At 40.2% G+C, this 25,611-nt stretch overlaps 1 protein-coding gene across 7 annotated transcripts in view; it reads left to right on the top strand.

Annotated features, from left to right (window-relative positions):
- Positions 1–25,125, top strand: part of NPNT (nephronectin) — an 80,554-nt gene extending 55,429 nt beyond the window's left edge. For 6 of the 7 annotated variants that reach the window (XM_057705157.1, XM_057705153.1, XM_057705160.1 and 3 more), the window contains 4 exons: positions 13,407–13,493; positions 13,958–14,056; positions 20,702–20,958; positions 22,404–25,125. In XM_057705157.1, coding sequence (XP_057561140.1) covers positions 13,407–13,493; positions 13,958–14,056; positions 20,702–20,958; positions 22,404–22,514 — 554 coding nt within the window. In that variant the 3' untranslated portion in view covers positions 22,515–25,125. The other variant, XM_057705159.1, reaches the window with a different exon arrangement.
- The last annotated feature ends 486 nt before the right edge of the window (positions 25,126–25,611 follow it).

Raw genomic sequence — 25,611 nt, 5'->3', positions numbered from 1 at the left:
TAGAACTTTTCTTTATAATGTGTATGTGTAATGTGTGTATGTATGTGTGTGCACGTGTGTGTAGGTATGTATTTTCCCCCCAAAAAAGACTATAAAGATATTCTAAAAGGAAATCAAGGAAGAAAAAAATTTATCACACAAGTACATCTCTAGCCCAGACTTCTCCCCAAACTCTAGACTTGTGTATCACCTGCCTGTGTAACTGCTCTAGTTCAATGAAGATACATGTCTCAAACTCAGCTTGTCTAATCGTCCCTGATCGTCACCCCAGACACCTCTTACCCACAGCTTTTCCCAGCCCAGGAGGTGGCACCTGCATCCTGCCAATTGCTAAGGCCAAGAAACTTGGAGTCATCTTAAATTACTTTTTATACCCACATCCAAGCTGTATGGAAATCCTGTTCGCCCTGCCTTCAAGTTATATCTGAAGTGTGGCTACTGCTCACCGTCTCTGGGGCTACCACTCTGGCCCAGCACATCCTTCCCCTGGAGTGCAGGCCCGAAACCCTTTCTCCAGATGAGTAATACAGCATTCTTTTAGTTTTTCGAAAAGTGATAAGGTGCACGTGCTGTATATTACACACTGAAGCATATTAATGTTTCTTCAGGGAAACGTGAATATTTACACTAATTTGGCTACTAAAGCCATTTCAGTTAGGTTAAGTGAAGGTAAGATTTGCCACCTAATGAGTTATGGAAGCGGATTTTGGATTTGGGAATGACAGGTTAGGAGCTGTGGATCTGTACTTCAGTAGCCTTCCAGCCTGTCTCCCTCCCTCCACCCGTGCCCCTCTGCCATCTCTTCTCAATCCAGCAGCCAGAGTCATCTTTTAAAACTTAAATGAGATGTCACTGTTCAAAGCTCTGCATTAGCATCCACTTCCTTCCATAAGAACAGAAGCCCTCCCAGCAGCTTCCAAAGTCCTTAAATCACATCTCCTAACACTCTTCCCCTCATTCACTTCCCTCCAGCCTTCTCGCTATTCCTCAAACTTCTCCCACCTTAGGATTTTTGCTCCAATTCTTCCCTCTTTCTGGAACACTCTTCCTCCCGATATCAGTTTGTGTCACTTTCTCACCTCTTCATGCACATTTCAACTTACCGGTGAAGCCACCCTGACCCCCCTCTTCAATACTGTGACCTCTGCAGCCACCACCAGCACATCCAATCTCACAACTCTCTACTGTTGTTGTTTTTTTTTAATAATATTTATCACCTTCTGTGTACTGTCCTGTTTACTTATTTATAATGTCTGTTTTTGTCTTTTCTGACTAGAATATAAGCTTTTTGAGGGCAGGGATCTTTCTCTGGTTTGCTCATTGGTATATCTCAAGAACTTAGAATAATAATGTCTGGCATGTAGTCAGCAATTGAATACTATTTGTGGGACACAGAAATGAATGATTAGATCAATCACTCATAACATTTAAAAATAAGATAAGTTATCATCATGTAATCAATTTCCATACAAAAGCTATATTAAATAGCACATTAAATCTATATTTAAGAAATAAAAAATGTTCTTTCCTGATTGTTACTAATTTTTTTAGTATGGGGAGCTTTTTAATTGTGCTCCCACCATCTTTTTTTTCTCTCTTTCTCCCCTTCCTCTCTTCCTTCTTTTTGGAAATTGGTATTCTATTTGGGGAATTATTAAATCTGAAAAGTCAAAATTAGTGAGAAGGAAAATGATGTTAGAGATAATATTTCAAAGTATATATTTCCTAGCTCCTGAAACTAGCTCAAATAATTTTTCTGTTATACTTTTATTATTTGAAAGTTAACCTGTATGAAGATACACACGTTTTCTAATGTAAGAAAGATTTAAGAAACAACCCCTTAAAACAATGTTTGCTCTAGTTATGGACAAAATATCAATATTATTGAAGCTGGAGTTTTTGTCCTTCCAATACTCCTACAAACAAAAGGGATTTAAAACAGCGAAGAAAAAAAAAAAGATATTGAAACTTCAAGTAAGTGGTCCAGATAGAATAGTTATAATAACCTTTTTACATTTTAATTTAGGACCTAAAACTTTCATTTAAACCAATATCAATTAATTATTGAAGTGTGATATATTTATGAGGTTCTAAAAAAAATGATCCCAGTTATATTCAAAATCTCTAAAGGTGACTGCAGTCCCTCCTAATACCCAGCCCACTGCTGGGATATTCTTTCATATATTTAACCTTAGTTCATGAAAGTATAGTTTACACTTCTTCAATACTGTAAGGTACTAGGACACAGTACCTAACAATGGAAACAGCTGGGCATTGTCTCCAGACGCCCTCTCAGGAAATTACTCAACTCTTTCTTCTTTGTGAACAGTTTCTTCTTTTATGAATAGTAATTTCTGTTCATAAGTCTTTTCTTAGAAATACAATTTTTTAACCCGTTTAGCAATCTTTTTGGCTTGCCCTTTGAACATTCTTTGCTTTCCAAATCTGTCTTAAACCATGGGGTCCAAAGACAAATAATAGATCTGACCTGATATTGATTGCAAGAGGAATGTTTTAAAACATGTTTTTCTAATGTAAATCTTTTCCCTCTGTTGCCAGGTATGTTATAGTGCAGATTTATGGGCAGCTATTTAATCCCCAGGTGTTTTCCCCCTCAAATGGTCATACAATGCCTGGTACCTAGTAGGCTCTCAAAAATATTTGTTGGATGAAGTGAAATGGATTTTTATATTGGATTCAACTATTTCTCAACTATTCAATGGACTATTGATTCTGATAGCCTGTCCCCAATGATCAAATTTATTTGAGATTAATATTTATTCTGATACAGCTTAACATGGCTATTGAAATGAAACATTCTCTAGAAAACTCTAAATCTAACATCTGAATTTTAAGCATGATGTTGAGAAATAGTCAAAAGACATTAAAAAGAAATATGGAAGTAAGATTGAGGCATACGAAAGTGAGAGGTTTTTAACTACTACTGAGGATAGAGTATATTGAAGGAGAAGATCTAGTTTTGATTCTCACCTCTATCGTATGTGAGCTGAGTGACTTTGGACAGGTTACTGTGTTTTCCACCTGAATTTTCTCATCTGTAAAATGGAGGTGATATCCCTAGCCATCCATTCTCATAGAGTGCTTCAAGGATCAGATATAATACAAGTAAAAGCATTTGTGGATTATTAAATACTATGAAATGTGAAAGATTACTGTATTTTATAGATTGTGTGAACAGAATTATAACCAGATGTATTTGCAGGGCTAACCCTGTAGGCATGATTTGAGCAACACTGAAGTTACCTGATATAGCATGAAATTCTTATTCCTTCACTCATGGGACAGACCAGGGCTTCTCAAAGTGTGTTTCATGGAACATTAGTTCTCTGGGATGTTATGCAAGTATATCCCTAAAAAAATTCTGAGGTCAAATACATTTGAGACCCTTGGTTTAGCCGCTTAAATAGGTTTGTTAAGTGTAGGACTTTTCAGTATGCTAATGGTCACTGGGAATCTCTTGGAGAAGCATATAACGTGCATCATTTCCTGAGTGGATTTAACTGTGGGTTTATGTGACTGATGGGATTAGAATTCATCGTAACCCACTTCAGATCAGGCTGGGCTGAACTAAGAATTATAGAGACCACGCTCCACAGACTGAATAGCCCTCTCCCATTAGCTCTCATTTGCATGGCTTCTGAGACCAGTGGGTTGATCTTGGACTCTGGAAGAGCCTGGGGGGGGTGGGGGGGTGGAGTAGAAAGGTGCTGGGCAGACTTAGAGCAAGGAAGGCAGATGTAACTGGTGGGCTGCCTGTCAGGACACCAGAGGAGTGCTGCAGGGGATTGCTAAAAAGTTGGAGACCAAATGAACACCAAAGATAAAAATCTGGTATCAGAGCAGGTAGGAGCTATCCCAGAGCAGAGAACATAAAAAAAACATTAAGTAGAACCCAAAGTAAAGGATGTTCGGGGAAATGCAATTCCAGCCTAGCAATACAATTAAATATTATTCAGTGATTTCTTTAAAAAAAGTTCAATGATGTGGGGAAGTACCTGTGTTATAAAAATGTTAAGTGAAAAGAATATACACAACTGTGCATACCATTTGATCCCAATTGGGTATAAAATACATGTCTTCCTATGTCTGGATGCGTATAAAAGTCTGGAAGAAAAACAAACAAACTGGTAACCATGAATCTATCCAGTTGTTGATATTTGGGGTGATTTTCACTGTCTTTTTGTTAGCCTCCTGCAGTAATTTTTAATCTTCCCATTCGCACTGTCACTGGTCACAGTAATTTATTATAGCGGTCATTCCTTAGGAGAGGGGCCAGGGGTAATAGCATCCCACTCTCCCAGCAGGACAGTTGAGTCATGTGTTTCGAAAAAGTACCCTGGGGGATTCTGATTGTGAACCATGTTAACTTTATTTAGAACTTACCGGTTTTTAAAAATTCATTCAAAGTTTTGTTAACCTCTATTTTTAACCTTTCAAAATTTCTTTACAATTGAGCGAGTCAGAGCTGTCCAGTTTTAGCTAGGAAGCTCTGCAAGGAATTTAAATAACACTTGGATCAGGAAGCAGATTTTTCTCAAAGTGTTATCAGAAGCCCAGTTGAACCAGAATAACCTAGGGTGCTTACTTAAAATGTAGATTCCTAATCCCTACCACACATTTACTAAATCGGACTTTCTGGGGAGGTATTTCTCAGTCTCTCGTGTGTATACCGTCACACAGAGACTTTGTTAAAATGAAAACTTTGATTCAGTGGGTGTAGGTTAGGGCCTGAGAGTCTGCATTTTTAACAAGCTCACAAGTAAGTAACTCTGCTGATCTGCTGACTACACTGAAGAGTAGGGCTCTCTAAATAATGGCAGCTCCAACCCAGCAGAACCATGTCTTGAATAGAGACAGAATTAGCCTGATGTGAGCTGTTTAAAATGTAGCAATTGTGCCTAAAATGTAGCATATAGCATCTGGGTCATATAGGAGAAAAGTGCTGCAGAGTAAAGATTATAGAATATAATGTAATATGTATCAGGTGCTCTTAGGAGTGGCCATATCAGAAAACCAGACTCATTGTTGCAGTGATAGTCTAGATATTCTACATCATGTAAATGTGTTAAAATTCCAAGCACCACCAATATGAACAAAACTGTTTGCATTTTAATGATTGCTGCTTTGCTGCCTACTGTCCACAGGTTCTTTCTCTCATTTCTGATTTACGGATTTTACAGACTCTTTGGCTGGTGTGATCCCATTATTTTTAGTCATGGAAATATGATCTCTTTTCTGATTCTGTGTGGTGATGAGTGAAAAGATTGTTTCTGCTGAGGGGGGAATAGGTCTTCAAACTAGTTTGCTTTCTAGTAAACCGTATGGCCTGTAGAGACCCCGAGGAGATGCCTGACGTCTCTCTGAAGATGAAATTTCAGCAAGTGTTTTGAAGGACTGCTTGTAGGTCAGGTTCTGGTGCTGTGAATTCTGAAAGTTTTCAAGGTGTTTATTTGTATTTTAATTGGATCCTATGATGGTTGGTAAAGAAAAAAAATAGCTCTTTCTGGAAAGTATAAATTGAGTTCTTGGGGAACGTGACCAAAGTCAGAAATCAGATTTTTTGCCAAGTTTTATGCACATTTGTCTGTAGAATTGTAATGAAAAGTATTGTGCTCATAGCCACTCTGTGATATGGGGCATGATACTAAATCTTCCTACGCCTTTGTTTCCTCATCCATAAGGGGTGATGATAATAGTATCTACTACATCGGGCTATTGTGAAAATTAGGTGAGAGAGTGCTTAGCATATCATAAGAGCTCAATACACAATAGCTGTACTACGTCTACGGATGTTGAATTCATTTATATGGTAATGATAACATTTCCTACTTAACTCATAAAAACACAGCCCTGTTTTGTCTTCTAGTTTTGAGTTTATATTTTTCTGATGCTTTTTATTATGATTCATTACAGTTTTAATGTTCACAACATTTTCACTGTTATTTTTGGCTAACCAGAGCCTTTAGAAACAAATTGATTTGCAAGTGTGAGCTATTAGGGGAGCAGAGAGAATGAAAGTAGAAAGCTGCTATTTCATAGATCCTTTACTTATGACCCAATAATTGGAACATCCTGTTTTATTTGGGTGTTTATGGTACCTGACTGAACAGTTGTGATGTTAAAACAGAGATGGCATCCCCTCAATTTCTTTACCAAGCAAAGCAAATAGGGACAGCAGCCTTTTCAGAGATGCATCTGTCTAGATGGGAAACTTACAGGATGGACCTGATAAATATCAGAAATAAAAGCTTCCTTTCTTCCTTCGAAGCAAGTGATTCATTTGGCCTGAGGGCATTGACGCCTGTCCCCCACAGTAGGTGGGCTTCTGTGTCACCTCGTGGGTGTCCATGCTGCACTCACCCAAACAGCTGTACTGCCGCCAAAGAGTCGGCTGTGGCACTGCCTGCGTTCTGGTGCGGTGCTTGGACTCAGTCCTGATGGCACCTAACCTTCTGTCTTCTTTTGGCTTAGAAGAGGGCAAGGGGATAAATCGGTTCTGGTGACAAAACCTAGGGATCTTCAGAGATGATGGAGTGGGGCTGAAAGACAAGGGGTCTAAGATGCCTTCTCTTGCTTCTCCCCCCCCACCCCCTCTCTCCTCTCCTTCCGTCTTCTCTCGCTCCACATTTCCTGTCAAATGATCTCTTGATCTAAAAAAGCTGTCATCACTCTTATGGTCATACTTAGGAAAAAACCATCTCCTAGATATTCTGTTCTCCTGGGACTGCTCCAGGCAGTGCTTCAAGTTGTCCTGAAACTTGATGAGAAGAGAGAGAGAGGGGAGTCACAACATGGGCTCATTACTGTTAGCTGTGTCTTTGTTCCACCTTTCGCTAGAGGGTTAATTTTTCCCAGTTCTGCTCTTGACTCTCAGCCCAAAAGCATCTTTCGAACTTTTTGGATTTTTCCTTCACGATGAAAGCTTTGGCACACAAGGGCTCAATTCTGTGGAGCCCAGCAACTTTTTGCTTTGCGTTCATAATCAGTAGATAGCTGAGAATTTTCTCTATAATGTAGTCAAGGAAATGTCAGAATCTCTTTTCCAATCTTTTTGTTTGCTTCTCTCTGGTGATTTAAAGCTGTCATGCATCTGTTCTTGATCTGGAGAGGGAAGGAAAGGAGCAGAGGAGAGAGGGGAGCAGAGGGAGAGGAGGAGGAGAGACAGCGGGGCAGTGGGGGTGGGAGGCAAGAGATGGCCTTCAAAACCCTTGTCATTCATCTCCACTCTGTCATCTCTAAATTTTGCCACCAGAAAGAGCCTTCAGGATATTAGGAAAGTTACGTACATACCATTTTTCTTCAGGTGAACTAAACCCCTAAGCATAGAAAGAATTTAAGACAGTGTTATCTTTAATCTTTTAGCCCAACAACAAATGCCAGAGCTGGCCTGGGTAATGTCATGGGAGCCACCCTAGAACAGAAACAGAATTTGCAATCCTACCTTTAAGAAATTGTGCTTACATTCTGCTATAGTAGTTACTCTTTGGAAGAAGTCTGGCAGTGGGAGGTGTGTGTGATAATATTTACATTTACTTCACTGTGCTTACTTTTAATGCTTTTTGGTAAAAATATGCAGTTGACTCTTTGGGAAACTTCATTTATGAATGCAGGTTATATATTAATAGTAGTTCCCTGGGGAAAATATATTTACTAGGATGTTCTGGGCCAGAGCTCCTTTTAAGAAGCTTCTTGCTTATCTGTGTGGCCAATTCTTCCCCCAGGCTCCAGGGTCCCCCAGCCGTTAGGAACGTACTGGGCCCCTAAGCCCCATCCAACCACGTTTTTATCCAGCGGTCTGCTTGTTTCAGTGCCTGTACGTTCCCTCTGTTTTAGTTCATGCAGAAGTTTATAAGAAATATGTTGTGGTGGATGAAACACTGACTAATGGAAGAAAAATTTTTAGGAAATAAATCTTCTAAAGAGTATACCAACCTTCTTTGTTTTATGTTAATTTTGGTCATAACTACCCTCTGACAGCCACTCCGTGCTCCCTCCTGTTCATTCTCTGTGCTCCAGCCAGAATGATGTACCTGATCTTGGTGTGCCTCTGTTAGAATCTTTGAGACTTCCAGGTTTCACCAGAATAAAGTCCACAATCCTTAAGGAGCTTTAAAAGGCCCCGCAGAGTCTGCTTGCATCTCCACCTTCCTTTGGTGCCCTCCTTTCCCCCTGTGAGCTCTACACCTAGAATATGTTTGAGTTCACACCCGTTCACTCTCTAGGGTGCTAGCTCACAGTAACTCATCCTTCAGGCCGCAGTGTAAGCAGCACCAATCAGAGATTTTCATGCATCTGTCCTCCTGGGCTAGCTTAGCCAGCCCCCTACTCCCCCCCACCAACCCCAAAGCTCACATAGCATCTCTACTTCTCCTTTAAAGCATTCATGACATGGGGAATTGTTAGATGTCTGTCTTCACCTCTAGAATGTAGATCCCATGAAGGAAAAAGTATGCTCATTGCTTCACAAAAGTGAGCCCAGTGCCTTGTACTCAGTGGATGGTCACGTATAAATACCTGTGTGTGTGTGTGTGTGTGTGTGTGTGTGTGTGTGTGTGTGTGTGTGTGAGAGCATGTCTCCCAGTTATAATTCTGTTTTTAGATAAGGCTAGTCATTTATTTTAATTAGTATTTTCTGCATTGAATCAAAGAATATGTTTGAATTTCATAAATACATTTCAGTTTCATAGCCTCACATTTAATAACAGGTATCAAGACTATTCAGAGTTCTCTTTGAGCAACCAAAATACAAATAACAGACATATAGCTGCTATGGGGTCGGAGACTCTGACAGAACTCTCTTTTCTTTCAATGTTTTAGGTATTTTTTTCCATAATAGAAATTCTTTTTATAATCTTAAAAATCTAGAATTACAAAAAACAAAATAAACCAGTAAATGATAAAACATCACTTATTTCTAGTACTCAGGCTACTTCTGTTAGTATATTGGTGTCTTTTATTATTATTATTATTGAGGTATATTGACATGTAACATTACATTAGGTGTACAACATGATTCCATATTTGCATGTTACAAAATGATCACCACAAGTCTAGTCAACACTTGTCACCACCATACGTAGTTACAAATTTTTTTTTTTTCTTGCAATGGGAACTTTTAAGATTTGCTCTCTTAGCAACTTTCAAATATGCAACATAGTATTAACTATTGTCACCATGCAACATTGCATCCTCTTGATTTATTTATAACTGGAAGTTTGTACCCTCTGACCCCATTCACCTTCCACCTCCTGCCTCTGGCAACCACCAATCGGTTCTATGAGCTTTTTTTTTTTTTTAAGATACCACATATAAATAAGATCATAGAGTATTTGTCTTCTTCTGTCTGATATAATAATATCCTTAGCATAATACCCTCAGGGTCCATGCATGTTGTCACAAATGGTAGGATTTCATTCTTTTTTATGGCTAACATTTCATTGTGTATACACACACACACACACACACACACACACACACACACACACACACTACCACTTCTTTTCTTTTCCCATTCATCTATTGATGGGCACTTAGGTCGTTTCCATATCTTGGCTGTTGTAAATAATGCTGCAGTGAACACAGGGATGCTTATATCTTTTCAAATTAATGTTCTCGTTTTCTTCAGATACATACCCAGAAGTGGAATTGCTGGATTATGCAGCAGTTCTATTTTTAATTTTTTGAGGACTCTTCCTAACGTTTCCCAGTTTATATTCCCACCAACAGTGAATGACAGTTCCTTTTTCTCCACACCCAGATAACCATTTGTTATTTCCTGGGCAGTCGACCCTTGAACAATTCAGGGGTTGGGGCACAGTTGAAAACCTGCATATAACTTTACATTTGGCCTGCCCCATCCAAGGTTCCATATGGGTGGATTCAACCAACTGCGGATGGTGTGGTGCTGTCATACAAGTTCAGTGAAAAATATCTGTGCATAAGCGCACCTGTACAGTTCAAACTCATGTTGTTCCAGGGTCCGCTGTGTTTTTGGTAACTGCCATTCTAACAGATGTAAGGTGATACCTCATTGTGGTTTTGATGTGCATTTCCCTGGTGATGAGTGAAGAGGAGCCCCTTTTCATGTACTTCTAGTATATCTTCTCCGGAAAAACATCTATTCAGATCTTCTCATTATTTTAATCAGATTGGGTTTTTTTTTTGTATTGAGTTGTAGGAGTTCTTTATATATTTTGGATATTAACTCCTTATCAGATAAGTGATCTGCAAATATTTCCTCCCATTCATTTTTGTTGATCATTTCCTTTGCTGTGCAGAAGGTCTCGAGTTCGATGTCGTCCCACTTGTTTAGTTTTGCTTTTGCGGTCAGATCTAAAATATCATCTCCTAGACCAGTGTGAAGGAGCTTAACAACTATGTTTTTTATCCTATGAGTTTTATGATTTCAGGTCTTACATTCAAGTCTTTAGCCCATTGTGTCATTTTTTGTGTGTGGTGTAAGATAATGATCCAGTTTCATTCTTTCGCATGTAGCTCTCCAGTTTTCCCAACATTATTTATTGAGGAGACTGTCCTTTCCCCATTGTGTACTCTTGGTGCCTTTTTCATATATTAATCGGCCATGTAAGTGTGAAGTGTGGGAGTCTATTTCTTATCATTGTTTTTTCAAGTCTGTTTTTTTGTTTGTTTGTTTTTCTTGTCTATAGTGGAAATTATTTCACTTAATATTTTCATATAAACTGCAAAACATACCAGGGAGTGGGTAGTGAACCTTCTCTTGACACTTCAGTGGGCTGCTCTCACCAGTCCCTACTGGTATGTGTAAGGAAGGAGGCTTCGTTCCATAACTTGGCAGAGCTCCAGACTGGAGCACCCAAAATTGTAGGAACTAATAGCTGCTGAGCATTTCAGGTCTAAATTCCTTGGCACGTTTCCCAGTGAGTTGCAGTGAAAGGTGTGCATGTCATCCGCTGCTACATTAAAAGGTTCTCGGAAACCAAGTGCCTAAAACAACTAATGAACCATCTGGCACTTTGCGAGCTGTCAGATAACTGATTCTCTGGGCGGCTCTTTTCCAAACGTGTGGTCTCATCCCTTCCCTTTAACCTCCTCCTGTCCCGCTTTCATCATTTCTGAGCCTCCTCCAGACGTCGTGAGCTCCTTTGTCTAATGTTCCTGAGCCCTGTGTTGGTACTAACTGCCTGAAACGCTCCCTCTTCCCCTACGCCAGCACTTTGCTTGTTCCTTGGAAGGTTCCATGTTCTTTCCCTCTCAGACTGAATGGTGCTTGTTGAGAGCGGACCTCCTTGATCTCCCTTTATAAAACAGGCCCCCGTGCCAGGAAACCTTTGTACGATCCTCCCCCCCCCGCATCAAGACTCCGTGTACCCTTTGACCATCCTTCGACTGGAGAAAAGGGGGCTGACAAACCATCCTAAGGCCCCTAAAATATGGTCCTGTAAGATTTGAGCTCTTAAAATCCAGAGATGATTTGTATAAATTACAACAAGGGACGGGAACAAAACAGTGTTGTTCTACATAGTTGTGGTTTTGTTTTGTTTTGTTTTTTAACTTTCTCTGTGTCATGAGAAATGAAGCATGCATGTCTACAACTCTGCAACATTTCTAGTAAATAAGAGGTGGTCTCCCTCTCAGAGCTCCAAATGAGGAAAGGAAAGCTGGAATTGGATGTCAATGCTGTCATCTGAGTGCATAAAAGAGGGCAGCCATTTGCCTCTCCCTGGGCACCTGTGATCAGGCTGTGTCCCCAGATCTTGTCCATTGACTCGCTTCTCTTCCTCCATCCATCTCAGGCTGTGTGTGGATGGGTATACGTTGAGTGGGGAAGAGGAAGAGGAAAGGGCTTCACTGTTTGGACTCTTGCAATGAAAAGGAACGACTTCAAAAGCAAGAAGCTCAAAAAATTAGTGCAAATATTATGGGTTTGTTACTTAATTTAAAAAATTATTGCTAAAAATAATTGGAACGTTATTGAAAAAGAACCCATTTGACCGATGTCCGTTCCTTGGTGTTCTGCATCTTTTACTCCCTGTCTTATAAAAATAGAGCTAATTAAGTTCTGGCAAAGAAAAGGGAGGATTCCCTGGGCTTTGGCCAAGAATTCCCCTCCACCACCATCAACATTCTCACACACTCTCCACTCCCAACCCAGCTACTCTCCCTGACATCATCTGGTGTTTTTCTGTCCTAGTTTTCATCAGCATTTAGTGTTGTAGTGTTCTTTCATCTACATGTTTAATGTTTGCCTCTCCCATTAGAATGCAAGTTCTATGGAGGCCAGGTCCTTGTTGGTCTTTTTTACCCTGTCTCCTTGGGACCTACTGGAGTGATTGGCATATGGGTGGCAATCAGATGTACATTGAATGAATAAATCAATGATCTATACGAATCCATTTTTTAAAGTGTATTTTAAAGCTCTGTCCCACTTGTTTCATTTGAGGAAAAGGGTTGACAAAATGCATGGGTTTCTGGCAAGATCTTCCTATTCATTCAGTGAATACTTACTGAGTGCCTATCACTAGGTCAAGCCCTGGAAATGCCACATGAATAAGACATGATTGATGCCCTCCGGGACCTCAGAGACCAGCAGAGGGAAAGACACACATGTGTGTAAATACCTGTGGTTCCTTAGGAAAGAGTGTAATAGAGGCATGTAAACATGAGCTGTCAGAGTACAAGGGGGAAGAACTGAATTCACCCAGAACATGAAAGTTTTCATCCAGGCAGTGGTATTTACGCTAAGCCTTGAACAGAGAGGGGACTTTTGGTTGGTTAATTACCAGGAAGAAGAGTATCGCAAGCTGGGGATGAGGTCAGAGACGTGAACATGAACAGCACGTTTGGGCAGTATTGAGTGTTTTGGGGGGTGATTGTGAATGATGTGCAATTTGGAGTTTGGATTTGATCTTAAAAGAGCCAAGGAACCTGCTTAAGCCCATGAGGCCACGGCATATGCAGAGTTCACTGGAGAGGAGTCCATTTGGTTAGAAAATCAAACCAATCACTGCAGTTGCAGCCTTTTTTCTGTTAAAACAGCCTTAACTTAGAGTTCATAATGTGTCTTTCATAGAGACAAATTTTAGAATTTCATAGAGATATTTTTCTAGAAACGAGTAGCTGTTTTAAAATTGTGTTTTCCAGATAAAGACTTTTGAATGTATTTTCTGTTGACTCTTAGAAAGTTTTGAAACCCATTTTTTAAAATTGTAGCCAGATAACTGTTACAGTGTAAGATCTCTGCAGCACAAACTTCATGAATCTTCATGTGAACTGTGATTAAATATTGTGGATTCTTCCAGATGAATGAAATGCCCAGGGCTTTTCCCCCTGTCCTACTGGTATAGGGAATGACTCTTTGTCGATGCCTCATTGATACGAAACACAAATGCATCTCTCTGTTGCAGTTCCACGGCAGCCTTCAAATGACTTGTTTGAAATATTTGAAATTGAAAGAGGAGTCAGTGCAGATGATGAAGCAAAGGATGATCCAGGTAAATCCCTCTATTCTTAGTACTGTTATCATGACATTTTATCATTTCCCTCCTTTTCATGAATATAACTTTTAAATTGGTTACATCTGGGAAAGTTATTTTTTTTTACCACTTGGTTTTCTCTGTAGTTAAATCAGTTGAGCAAAAACAGTGAATCATCATCTTTTAAAAAAATATTAAAGCAGCATTTACACGGAGGGGGAAATCATATTTTATAAGTGATGACGTAACAAGGTCATCATTTGGCAACAATTGTGTGTTCTATTTTTACAGCTGAGCACTGCTGCACAGTGGTGCTGAGAGAGGGTTCATGTGATTTCCTTTTGATCTCACGGAGAGATGTTCTGGTGGGATTGTTAAGTGTGGACAGAACAGTTGTACAGATATCCCTAGTTCACAAGTTCATTTTTGTCATTAGCTGTTGGGTTTGTGGTCTACTCATCTTTCTGGTTATTTCCTTGCAGGTGTTCTGATACACAGTTGCAATTTTGACCATGGGCTTTGTGGATGGATCCGGGAAAAAGACAGTGACTTGCACTGGGAACCAGTGAGGGACCCAGCAGGTAAAACCATTCATCTAACCCTGGTACACATTTCAGTTGGATCCTATCTGAGGACCCCAGTTCTGCTGATCAAGGATACTTTAATGCAGCTCTGTGTTTATTTAATAGAGAGGGTAAAGAAAGCTTGTCCAGCATTCATCTTCCATTTTTTTAGGTGAACTGAATTTGTTAGCTATCAATTAGAATTATAAGTAGACAAGTAGTTTATTAAAAGGCCAGCTAATTTCTCTCATAAAAAAAGCTTGGCAAATATAAAACATGTAGACTCATTCTAAAATACAATTTTCAAGTTATATGTAGTGCCCCATTCCCAAGTGTAAAAATCATATCGTGGTACAGCAGCCATCATCATCGTCCCTGGTTGTCTTCTTGATTATGTCTTTCTTTTTTAAGATGTAGAAGGAGACAGTGGAAATTTCCGTGAAGTTGCGAAGCTCTCTCACAGTCTAATTTTCAGTCTACTTTGGATGCTAGAGAAATTACTTATAAATTTCTACCACTTACTCCACAAGAGAATATTATTAGAAAGGTACATTTAAATACGGTCTGTTGGAAAATTAAGACTTTTAAATTGCACACTTCCTATGAATCTAAAGTTTCATAACTTACAATATGTTTTGTCGTCTAGTTTCAGGAAGCAAAACTACATATTGTTGTTGGCTCTCCCCCCGCTTTAGTAGTTAAATCTTTTATGGATGAGTCCAACTTAATGGCAGGGTGAGGAGTTTGGTTTCTTTTTTCCCTTTTTATACTCCTGATTCTAGACTTAGGAATGAAAGATACAAGACATGAAGAAAAAGCACGTTACTTGTTTTTAAAAGCCTGGTTCCTAAATACCACCCCAGGTATAGAGACAGAACACAAAACATGTAAAAGTTAACCTGAGGATATTTTCTATGAAAACTAGCTCTTCTCAATGGTCAGTGCACACACAGATCAGCTGGGGGCTTTGTTAAAACGTAGATTTTGATGCATTTCTCACATGCTCCTGGGGGGTACTTTTGGGGCTCATCCTTAAGGCGCATTTTGAGTAGCAAGTTATTAAAGAACTAGTGCAAAAATATAAGCTCCCCTACAATTGAAATGTTAGAGATATGAAAAGATGTAAATATGAGGTAAGCTTTTAAAAAATGAGTATCCAATACATTCAGAGGAGTTTTTAGATTTCTTTTAGCTATAAAACAATTTTAATGCCCCCCACACACACACATACCCGTACACTCCCTCTCATTCTCACTTTCATGTTTTCCTCACTTATTTGAGATGAACTCTGAGCCAGACACCATTATTATTGTCACAGATAACTGTGGATAACCAACATTTATTTAATACCTCCTAGAGTGCTGACTCATTCCCCATCTCAGTTTTATTTCATCCTCTTATCCACGCTCTGCAGCAGGTAATATTGTTTTTGTTTCACAAAAGGCCAGAGGTTACATCGGTTTCCTAAGGCCACAGAGCTAAAGAATGGACTTCCCATCCAGGCCTCCCTGTACTGCCCGGGCAGCCACCTCAGCAGTTCAGCGCCCAGAACATCTGCAGCATGATTCTGGGGTTTTCGCTACTCCGTGTGGCCTCCGTGTCCTGGGGTTGTGTGCGTGATCCGATTAGCGGGTCTCAGGCCCGTAGATCTGAGTGACCACGGACCTGGAGTGGTGTGCTACAGAAGCAAGGATCTCTAGCAACCATGTGTGTTAGAATGATGACTAGTATTCGTGGTCATGATGCGTAACTCTTTCAAGTAAGGTACCCACTGGGGAGGGTCATTCCTGCTAAACTCAGGAGAATTCATGGCACTTCTCTGTAGACCGTCTAAGTAAAATATTTGACTTTTAGAACTTAAATACTACCTTTTAGAACCAACTTAGTGCTTTTCAACAGTTTTTATTATTCATCACATACGTAAACGTTTACATTTGTTGCGACCCCAAATCCACTTGCCCTCCGATAGAAAAATGAGGAGAGGATTGGCAGTTAGAGTGGTAGACACAGAAAGGTTTGAAATGGTCCTTTGGCTGTGATAATATAGAACAAGTTGAAAGGACGTGGTGGCTACTTGGGTGATTGGATAGCTCCTGGTGATTGGCTCTGGCCCCTCAAGGATGCTCTTCTGGGGTTGCTCCAGGTTTTTACCAAAAACGTGGATGAACTGGATGTTGAAGGCATACTAACCAATCTGTGGATAACTTTAAAGCCAGAGGAGAAAGCGACTGTGTGTGCTGACACAGACAGCATCCAAAGATTAGATTAATGGCTCACACGTAAAAAGGTGAAATCTACTGGGTGTGACTACATGGTATATAGCTCATGATCTAGAAACTACCTGCACAGCTGTGGGAGGAGAAGATGTGACTTAGCAGAAAGTGTGAAAGACTTTAGTGTTTTCTTGGGTAATAAATCAATAGGAGTGAACCCGGTGTCATCACTGCCCAAAAGCTGGGTCATTTCCATAGAAACAGGTATTTTCTCCAGCATGGAAAACACACTTTGATAGGTTCTTACCAGTCTTACCTCTATACGAGAAGTACAGAGGTAATTGTAGGTCACTTGGAAGAGAATGACCTGGATGGAAAGGTGTCTCAAAGCCCGTAGAAAAACAGGTGAGGAACCCAGAATGTTTAGCCTGGAGAAGAAATAATGGAGCAGGGCAGCTTTTCAAATACATGACCAACAACATCTCTCTCAGTTGTTCTGTGATCCCAAGGGGATAAGAAGTTGGAGCAGTAGGTGAAAACTACAGGGGATGGATTTTTGCTCTCAGCACTTTACCATAGTCGGAGCTGTCTAAAGGGAAATCAGGCGGCTGTGGAAGCAGGGAGCTCTCTGTTGGTGGAGACATGTGACTGGGTGACATATGACAAGATGTTGTTTTGAGAATTGGACAAGGGTTGGATCAGAAAGCCTCTTCTACTGGCCCTGGGGGCCTCGGACTCAGAATGGAATGTCCCAGGTAATCCCAGGAGCTCAGTGAGCAGGTTTCTAGCTTGGAAAATGGATGGGAAGACCAAAGATGGCAGAGACTCAGAAGAGGTAGGAAGGCATAGCTTATGACAGGGCGGAATTGCAGGTGGGCTTTTTAGAATACGTAGGGGAATTCTAACCATATACAGATTCTAACATATTCAGATGGAAAATCCTAATGAAGCTTACTTTCTGTGCCTATTTTTCTTCTAGGAAGTTCAAATTGGGTTGTGTATGTATCACATGCTAAGGCCAGAGAAGACTACAAGCGATTTAATCAATTATTTTAGTGTATTATTTTCATTACCAAACTAACCGTCTGCTTGTTTCTATCTAGATTATACCATTTGTAAAGGAACATATGTTTGGATTTCCACATATGTTTTTTATGTTGTGCATGTCTTATCCAAGATCCAGATTTGCAAATATTCTTATATGCTAATATCTCTTTTAAAAAACCCTCAATTAAACAAACTTACAACTTTGAGAAACATCTGCAAAATAAGTTCATCTGCTAGTCGCCTTCCTGCTGCCCATTAGGTTTTCTCACATTCAGTCTTGAACTTAATTGCGAGTGAAATTAATCCATCCGCGAAGGAATGGAAAATTGTGCTCCTGACAGATGCGATGATGTGCTGCAGGCTTGTCACTGTGGCCCTGAACACACGCCCTTCTCCTGTAGCATCAAGGCTAAACTTGGGGCCCTTTTCCTGGAACCCTAATCTCTGGGGATCAAGAGTTAAAGGTAACTGACTCAGCACTCTGTCTGCTACTGATAGCTACAAGGGATTCATTTAAATATAAAACAATATGCCAGCATGTACGTACAAGTAACTCTATTGCAGCATCAAGAATCGTTATTTTGAAACACATGAAAATGGAAAAATAAATCTACAGTGAAAATAAAAGCTGCCTCCCAACCCTGGCTCCCAGTCGTCCTCCCCAGATACAACCGGTTTCTTGGTTACCTTTCCAGAGAGATATTTTTTCCACACAACAGCCCCCTCTTCTGTACCTTGCTTCTTCCACTTAACGATATTATCTTAAGAGGCAACGTGAGTGTGAACTTTGAAGCTAGAATACCTGGCCTGAAACCCAGCACTAGCTTTGATCTTGAGCAAGTTACTTAAATGGGGGTAGTCAATAGTATCTATTAAATATATGTAAAGCATTTATAGCAATCCCTGGTCCAGAGTTACTGTTAAAATAGTATTAGTCATTGTTGTTGAAGATTGTCCTGTACCAGTATGTACAAAACCCCTTCATTCTTATTAATGGTGGTCACTCCATCACTTCTTAAACATATTTAACCAGCCCCGCACTGAGGGACGTTTCAGTTATTTCCAGCCTTTTGTTAGTTCAGACAATGCTGCAGTTAGTAACCTTGTACAGATATCATTTCATATATGTTTGAAATTTAAATTTTATCACCTATATATCTGGCAAGGGTTACAGCATCTATTATTTACCAGAAAACCACTTTAGATATTGTGATGCTTTAAACTGAATCTATGAAAATACTGAATGTAATTTTATGTTTAAACTAGTATTTTGGAATCAGAAGTAAAATTTTTAAGAGGTAATTTGTTTGGAGTGCTAGATCAAGTCTTCCCTTAGCTACAGTTCCAACTTTGTATATGTTCATTTATTAAAAAGGGAAAGAATTCTTCATGGTAAGAAAACAAAAAACAAACAACCCAAAAATCCTAGTGGCCACAGAGTAGCCCTGTAGGGAAAGAGCAATCGTAACCTCGTTTATAGAGTTTTAAATATCTGTATAAAAGGATTATTTGACTCTTTTATTAAGATGCCTTGGTTTCTGTTAGGTTGTCTTGGTTGCAGGCAGCATCTGGCATAGTAATATTAGTATACATTCCACAGGGCTTTAAGATAATCCTTGTTTTCTTAAAACTTGCAGGTTAACTGTAATAACCTTATATCTTAGTCTCAACCAAAATACCTGTGATGATTCAAAAAGCTGACTAACGGGGAGACATTCTAAATCCATCTAAATATTTTGGCTCAAAATATTGTTTCGATTAATTTGGGGAAGAGAAGGGGCGGAAGGAATACAAAAAGAAATTTGTTTTTGGTGAGTCAAGTACCTGACTCAAGGACTTATTTCTCTGTTGTTTTTTGCTGTATTCTTGGACAGTCATTTATTCAACAGATGGCATTAAACTCCTACCATATCCTAGGAATGTAATGGGGTTTGGGCAGAGATTGGTTCTGACATCAAAGAGTTTACAGTCTCCTAGGGGAGAGAAACGTGTAAACCAGTGATTCCCGTGCTGAACAGGGGTTCAGGCAGTTCTGAACTCAGACTGTTACTCTGCCTCCCATTGGCTGGGTGACACCTTGGGTGACTTCACTTCTCAAAGCCTCAGGCTTGTTTTGCAGATGTAGAAGCTAATAAGTGTTCACTTCAAGGGCCTGTTAGCAAGGTTAAATGGGATGCTCCCCGGAGAGCATTCGCACAGGACCTGGCACATCACAGGTACACACAAGTCACCTATTCAGGCCTTTAAGGCTCAGAGGGGACTTGGTAGAGAAGTCACTTGACGAATAGAACATCCCAAACCTTGTCATGTCTTGTACAGGTTAAGCATAAGAAATGATTTTCAATGAAAAATAAGTGGGGTTTCTACCAAAACAGATACACGTGTTCAGCATTCCAACCACATTTTTCTTACGGGTAAGTCAGGGTTGAGACTAGTGTGTTTTTCTGTTGGCTGCAATAAAACAGCCTGAGAGGGATCCGCTTGTACACGAATTGAGTTTCTAACTACCACTTGCAACTTTCCATCTCTTGAGAAGCAGCATCCCCCACGTCACTGCTGCTCAAACTTTCTCCCCCCTTAATTGCAGTTCCTCTAACAATAGGGGGAAGCAAACTCTGAAGCCCTAGGGATCCAAGGACATCAAAGGGACCTTTCCAAAGGAAAAGATTTTATTAACATTCTGTGTTCATGATATATATGTAATAGAAAATTTACATATTAATATTGTTATGGATTTGTTTTTATATAAAAATGTTTCAAACTACTTACCTCCAAATAATAATGATGCTCCGGGAAGATGTGGCAGGTTTCCAGAACACCCCTGCATCTTCTTGAAGTCAGGTATGAGAAGCACAGCAAACTCATTTTTAAAGGATCCTTCTCCGTTTAGAGATTTTTTTTTTTTTTTTAAGCAGGGAGAGGAGAGAATCAACAGATCTAGTGCCCCCCTTTTAATCACCACCCGCTTTACTGCCAGCAGGCAGAAAATCCACCTAGAAAATTTTCCCTGGCAACTGAAATCAACCACCGCACCAGCCAGCCAGCGTGACAGTATAATCATCCTAGATGCGTGAGGATCGAGGTGGTGAAGGTGTGGATGCCTGTGTACGTCTGATCATATCCAACTGGAAATACTTATAGCGTTAGGATGACTAATTATTGCGTGTTCTTGGCACATACTCTGTACTCCTGAGCGAAGTGTTTTCTGTAAACACAAAGCCACAGAATTTAAGACAGCCATCGAACATAAGTCCTGTTTTTCTCCTTCGAAAATCTGGACTGCTTTAGTCTTGACCGGCACCGTCTGCAGGTCCCTAATGCAAGGGGCGTGGCCCGCGCATCCCCGCCGTGGGGCGCCGGCGGCCCCGGGCGCGCACCCACCGCCCCGCTCTTCCCCCCGCAGGTGGACGGTATCTCACAGTCTCGGCGGCCAAAGGCCCAGCCGGCAAGGCCGCCCGCCTGCTGCTCCCGCTCGGCCACCTCCTGCACGCAGGGGACCTGTGCCTGTCGTTCAGGCACAAGGTGACGGGGCTGCGCTCCGGCACGCTCCAGGTGCTTGTGAGAAAACACGGTGCCCACGGTGCAGCCCTGTGGGGAAGAAACGGTGGCCACGGCTGGAGGCAGACGCACCTCACCCTGCGAGGGGCTGACGTCAAGAGCGTAAGTAGACCCGCCAGGGAGGCAGCCCCAGAACCGGGGAGCTTTTCCTTTCAGAGGAGAACTCGGGGGTCTGCCGGGGACGCCGCCTCCTCTGCCGGACTTGACGCACGATGCTTGGGCCTTTTCCGGGCGTGGTGACCCCGTGCGTTGCCTCTTTCCCTAAACCCTTCGTTCTTTCATGCACATGCTTCATGGCAACCTCTGAGCACCACCGCTCTCCCCACCCTGGCGAATAGCCCCTATTTTTAATGAAAAAAAAAAGGTAGGAGTTGAAAAAGTGAAAAACAGAAGTTAACAGAAACTTCAAAGGGTGAGGGGCGGAGTGGGCTTCACTGTACCTGCTTTACCTTTTCCTTAAACTCCTTATACGTCAACCTTGACCGCCATGCATCACCCTAAAGCGTTTTGTTGTTGCTGTTGTTTTGTTTTGGGAAATGTTTCTTTAAAAGTCTTTTTTTCCCCTTTGCCTCCGAGATCATAGTTAAGCAGCCTCGGGTGGGAACCAGAACAATGCGTTTGGAAAGTGTTATTCTATTCAGGACAGGGTGTGGGAGAAGCTTTGAGTGAATATATAAATTTTATCCTAAGTAATCAAGTCATAGGTAGCAATAAAATGATCTAGAACACCCCACTGACAGTGAATGTATTTGGGGAAAGTATCTTCTTTATGTTGATACTCATAAAACCGTGATTAGGAAATTCTGCCTCTATACCTATAGGTATAGTGTCTAGAAACTTTTTAAAAGAAAGGATAGACTCCATAAAGACACTTTTATCAGAGTCTTGGAGTTTGCTTTCTTCTTTTTCTTTCTTAAAATGTTTCTTAATATTAACATTATTTGGAGATATCAAAATAAGTTGTTTCACATCAGAACATAGGTTTCTGTTTTTAAAGGAGCGAGGACGCTCTACAGAAGATAAAATACAGGGAAGATTTTGGCCTTAACAAAAGTGAAACAACACTGTGATTGCATTAGGGTGTTTAGTTCTATTCCATTTTAGGCAGCAAAACTATATTAAATCAACCCAGAGGAGGAACTAGAAAACGTCTAAGATAGGCTGCATGATTATGATTTTTCAGATCTTTGGCTCCTAATTTATACACCCTTATATTCCATCACGATCTTTACTTCTGACCTTAGTAATCTTTGACAAAAGTGTCCACTTCATAATCATTTCCAAATGGAATTAGTCTGCTGTTTAGAATGACTTTTTAAAGAGTAACCGATTCTGGGTAATGGGGTCTGGTTAACGGTTTACTGACAACCTAAGTTTCTACCAAAAGGCAAGCCTCAGTGACACTGGCAGCTCTGTTCTAGTCTTTCCTTCTGTTAAGTGAGTTTACTATCTAGTTTTGGGGAACGTTTGCCTTTATTTTGCTAAATGAGCAGGCACTGGGAAGGGGCGGAGGAGGCTTGACCGGTGTGTGTGCGTTCTCTCCCTAGGTCATCTTCAAAGGTGAAAAAAGGCGCGGTCACACTGGGGAGATTGGATTGGATGATGTGAGCTTGAAAAAAGGCCACTGCTCTGAAGAACGCGAGCAACTCCAGAACTAGCAATGAACCCCCGTGTTGCTCCTTCTTCCTTTTCCAATCTTCACCTCCGGTCCTCTCCTCCCTCTTATCAGGCCTAGGAGAAGAGTGGGTCAGGAGAAAGTCTGGTCGGTGACCCACGTCTTGCTGGCCTGCTTTTGTGCAATCCCAGTGAACAGTGACACCCTCCTTGGAATACAGGGGGGCATCTGTAGACGTGTCCAAAGCCATCTTTGGGTGTTACCTTTCATCCTGTGTCTCTTAAGAAGGCCTTCAGCGTGTGGGACCTATACCATCCTCATCCTGGTTACAAGGTGTTCCTTGTAGAAAGTTATGGGAGAAGGTTTCAAAAGAAATCTGTGCAAATGGCCATTCTGTTATCTGTTCAGTGTTGTACCACGAGTAGTACTGACTTCCCCTAAGATGCGTTGTACAATATGCTTGTGAAATTGGTTTCTCCTCTCTACTTGGTAGTTCTGGTCTGACCTGAACTCTGACTTTTACTGCCATTCACTTTATAAAAGAAGGGTATGTAACATATCAAGATGCATTTATTCTTGTTATCTGTATTTTTCTTTTAAAGAAAATTATGTAGAGTGGGCACGTAATCCCTTGTTAGTAGTACTGTGTTTTGTGTAAATGTGTTATTGGTATTAAGTAGTTATGTGTTCCTAATATTTACAGACTCTAGTTGCAAAGGAAAGGCAGCTTGTGATCTCTTGAGTTAAAAAATACACGGTGGAATAGCTTCCAGTTCCATGACCTTATATTGGCAGCAAAATGAAGTTGGAAGAGGTATCAGGTTGTGGTCATAGGGAGATGAATTTTTTAATGGCCTTGAGTTTGATTACTACAAGGATCGTAGACCATTCAGTAATAGACAGGAAACTGTAATTAACATATAAAATCCTCACTGTTTCAGGTTACACTTTAAAACCAATAGCTTTTACCATAACAACATGGCTCTTGCTGGTCATCTGTAAGAAGCTTTATGAAAGCTCCAGTTGCTTTAGAGAAAAGATTCTGTTTGTGGAAGCAGGGTGCGGGGAAGCATGGGGGAAGCTCTGCTGAAATAGATTTTCATATGAATTTTTTAATCAGTATAAATTTAGGCAGGGTCTAGATCCCAGCCTATAGGCTGTTGTGTCAGGAAGGGATGGGAAGCAAGTCTCATGCTTTGAGGCGTTGGTTGTGTTGGAATGGGATTCACACTCACATTAGAATTCTAAGACTTATGAGCCCCCAACTGTATTTCCTCCCTGCAAAGTTTAGCTTTAGACTTAAAAAAAAAAAATACATAACTTTTTAAAGGCAACTTATTTCTGAGGCTTTTCTTTCTTTCTGATTAAGTAATCAAACTATTTTCTGCTGTTTTTGCCAGGAATCACAAAGATGATTAAAGGGTTGGAAAAAAAGATCTATGAGGAAAAGTTAAAGGAACTGGGATTATTCAGCGTGGAGAAGAGAAGACTGAGGGGCAAACCATTGCTGGTTTTCAAGTATATGAAGGGTTGGTACAGAGAGGATGGTGACCAGCTGTTCTCCATATGCACTAAGAATAGAACAAGAGGAAACAGGCTTAGACTGGAGTGTGAGGGAGCATTTCCTGGCAGGGACAGTTGTTAAATTAGAATCCTTTGTTTAAAAAAAAGTGTGAATTTTTTTTGAGGCTTTTTAAAAATTTGATAACATTTTTTTCTATTTAAGATGGTTAAAGATGTTCTTACCTTGAGGTAGAGTAACGGATTACAGAATCTCCCCAAAGATGTTTTGATCCTCTTACTATGTAATGAAAATCTCTAGAACTAAGTAACTTGGACTAGGGTTAAGGTCTATTTCCTTCTTGGCTGCCTAATAGGAATTAAAAGGGGGAAACCACCAAATGCTGAGCTCGTGAAAATGTCTATGCCTTTATGGCAAACCTAACAGTATTTACAAAACAAAAACTATTTTAAAATCTGTTTGTTCCAAAAGAGTATGATGGGCAGATATTTTTGTATTTCAGTAATGTCCTGATGTGGTGGTGTGTATTATTTTTCTTAGTAAATGTATAACCCTTTCACTTGTTTAATGGATAAAATCTCAGATTTTTAAAGAGCCCATAGCAAAGAACACAGTTGAGAGAGATTTTTATTTGGTGCATTCTCTCTGCAACGTGTGTGACAGCCTAACTTGGCTACTGAAAAAGAATGCCACGCCCAACACCACTGTCAGGACCTTTCCTTCACCTAATGGAATCGGAATCTCCCAAGTCCCACAAAATGGTATTGTTTTTGGAACAATAGGTACAGTAGAACGTCTTTCATCACTTAACTTGGTTGAGGCAGGGCCGGAGTGGGGTTATAAATCTGTAAGCCTTTGAGTAGATGCCAGAAAATATGGCTTTAGATCCGTTGTTAATGATTCATTTCCTTTTTGGTCATATAACTGCACAACTGGAGATGAAGGGGAAAACAATAGAGTGTTTCACTTTTAGGTGCCAATAATACGTTGCACTACACTGATGGAAGAAGTTATCCAAAGTACTGTACAACATCTTGTTTATTATTTAATGTTTTCTAAAGTGAAAAATGTTAGTGGTTTTCAAAACAGCCAAATAAACGTAATTCTTTGTAAATAAAAACACATAATAATACCAGTTGTCTCTTTCCTGTTTTGAGGGTTTTTTTGTTTTTGTTTTAAACTGGAAGAATTATCAAGGTAATTTGATTTTTTACAACAGCCATCTATAGTATTATAGAACCCTTTTACTACCAGGAAGATTGGGGAGATAGTACCACATTATTATGCTTTCTGGGAAAGAGATCAGAAGATCACCATAACACGTCATACATCAGCAAATTGCTTTAGTTATGTTATCTCATATCTCATTTAGTTGTAAACATTTGCCTCAAATTCTTTTACATAAAGCCAGGATAAGTAAAGACATAAATATATATGAATTATAAGTGAAGTCTTTTTTACTAGTGTTGATTTTGTTAATTTATGACATTTTACTCATGTGCCAATAACCTTTCCTGATGGAGAAACACTATAAGGAAACAAAATTAATGAAATCACACAAGACCAAAAATTAGTCCTCCTACAGAATTATAATAGCAAATATGCTTAACGGCTTCTT

This window comes from Hippopotamus amphibius, chromosome 13 (genome assembly GCF_030028045.1).
Source record: "Hippopotamus amphibius kiboko isolate mHipAmp2 chromosome 13, mHipAmp2.hap2, whole genome shotgun sequence".
NCBI lineage: Eukaryota > Metazoa > Chordata > Mammalia > Artiodactyla > Hippopotamidae > Hippopotamus > Hippopotamus amphibius.
The sequence above is the reverse complement of the archived record's forward strand: the minus strand, read 5'-3'. Positions and strand labels throughout refer to the sequence as shown.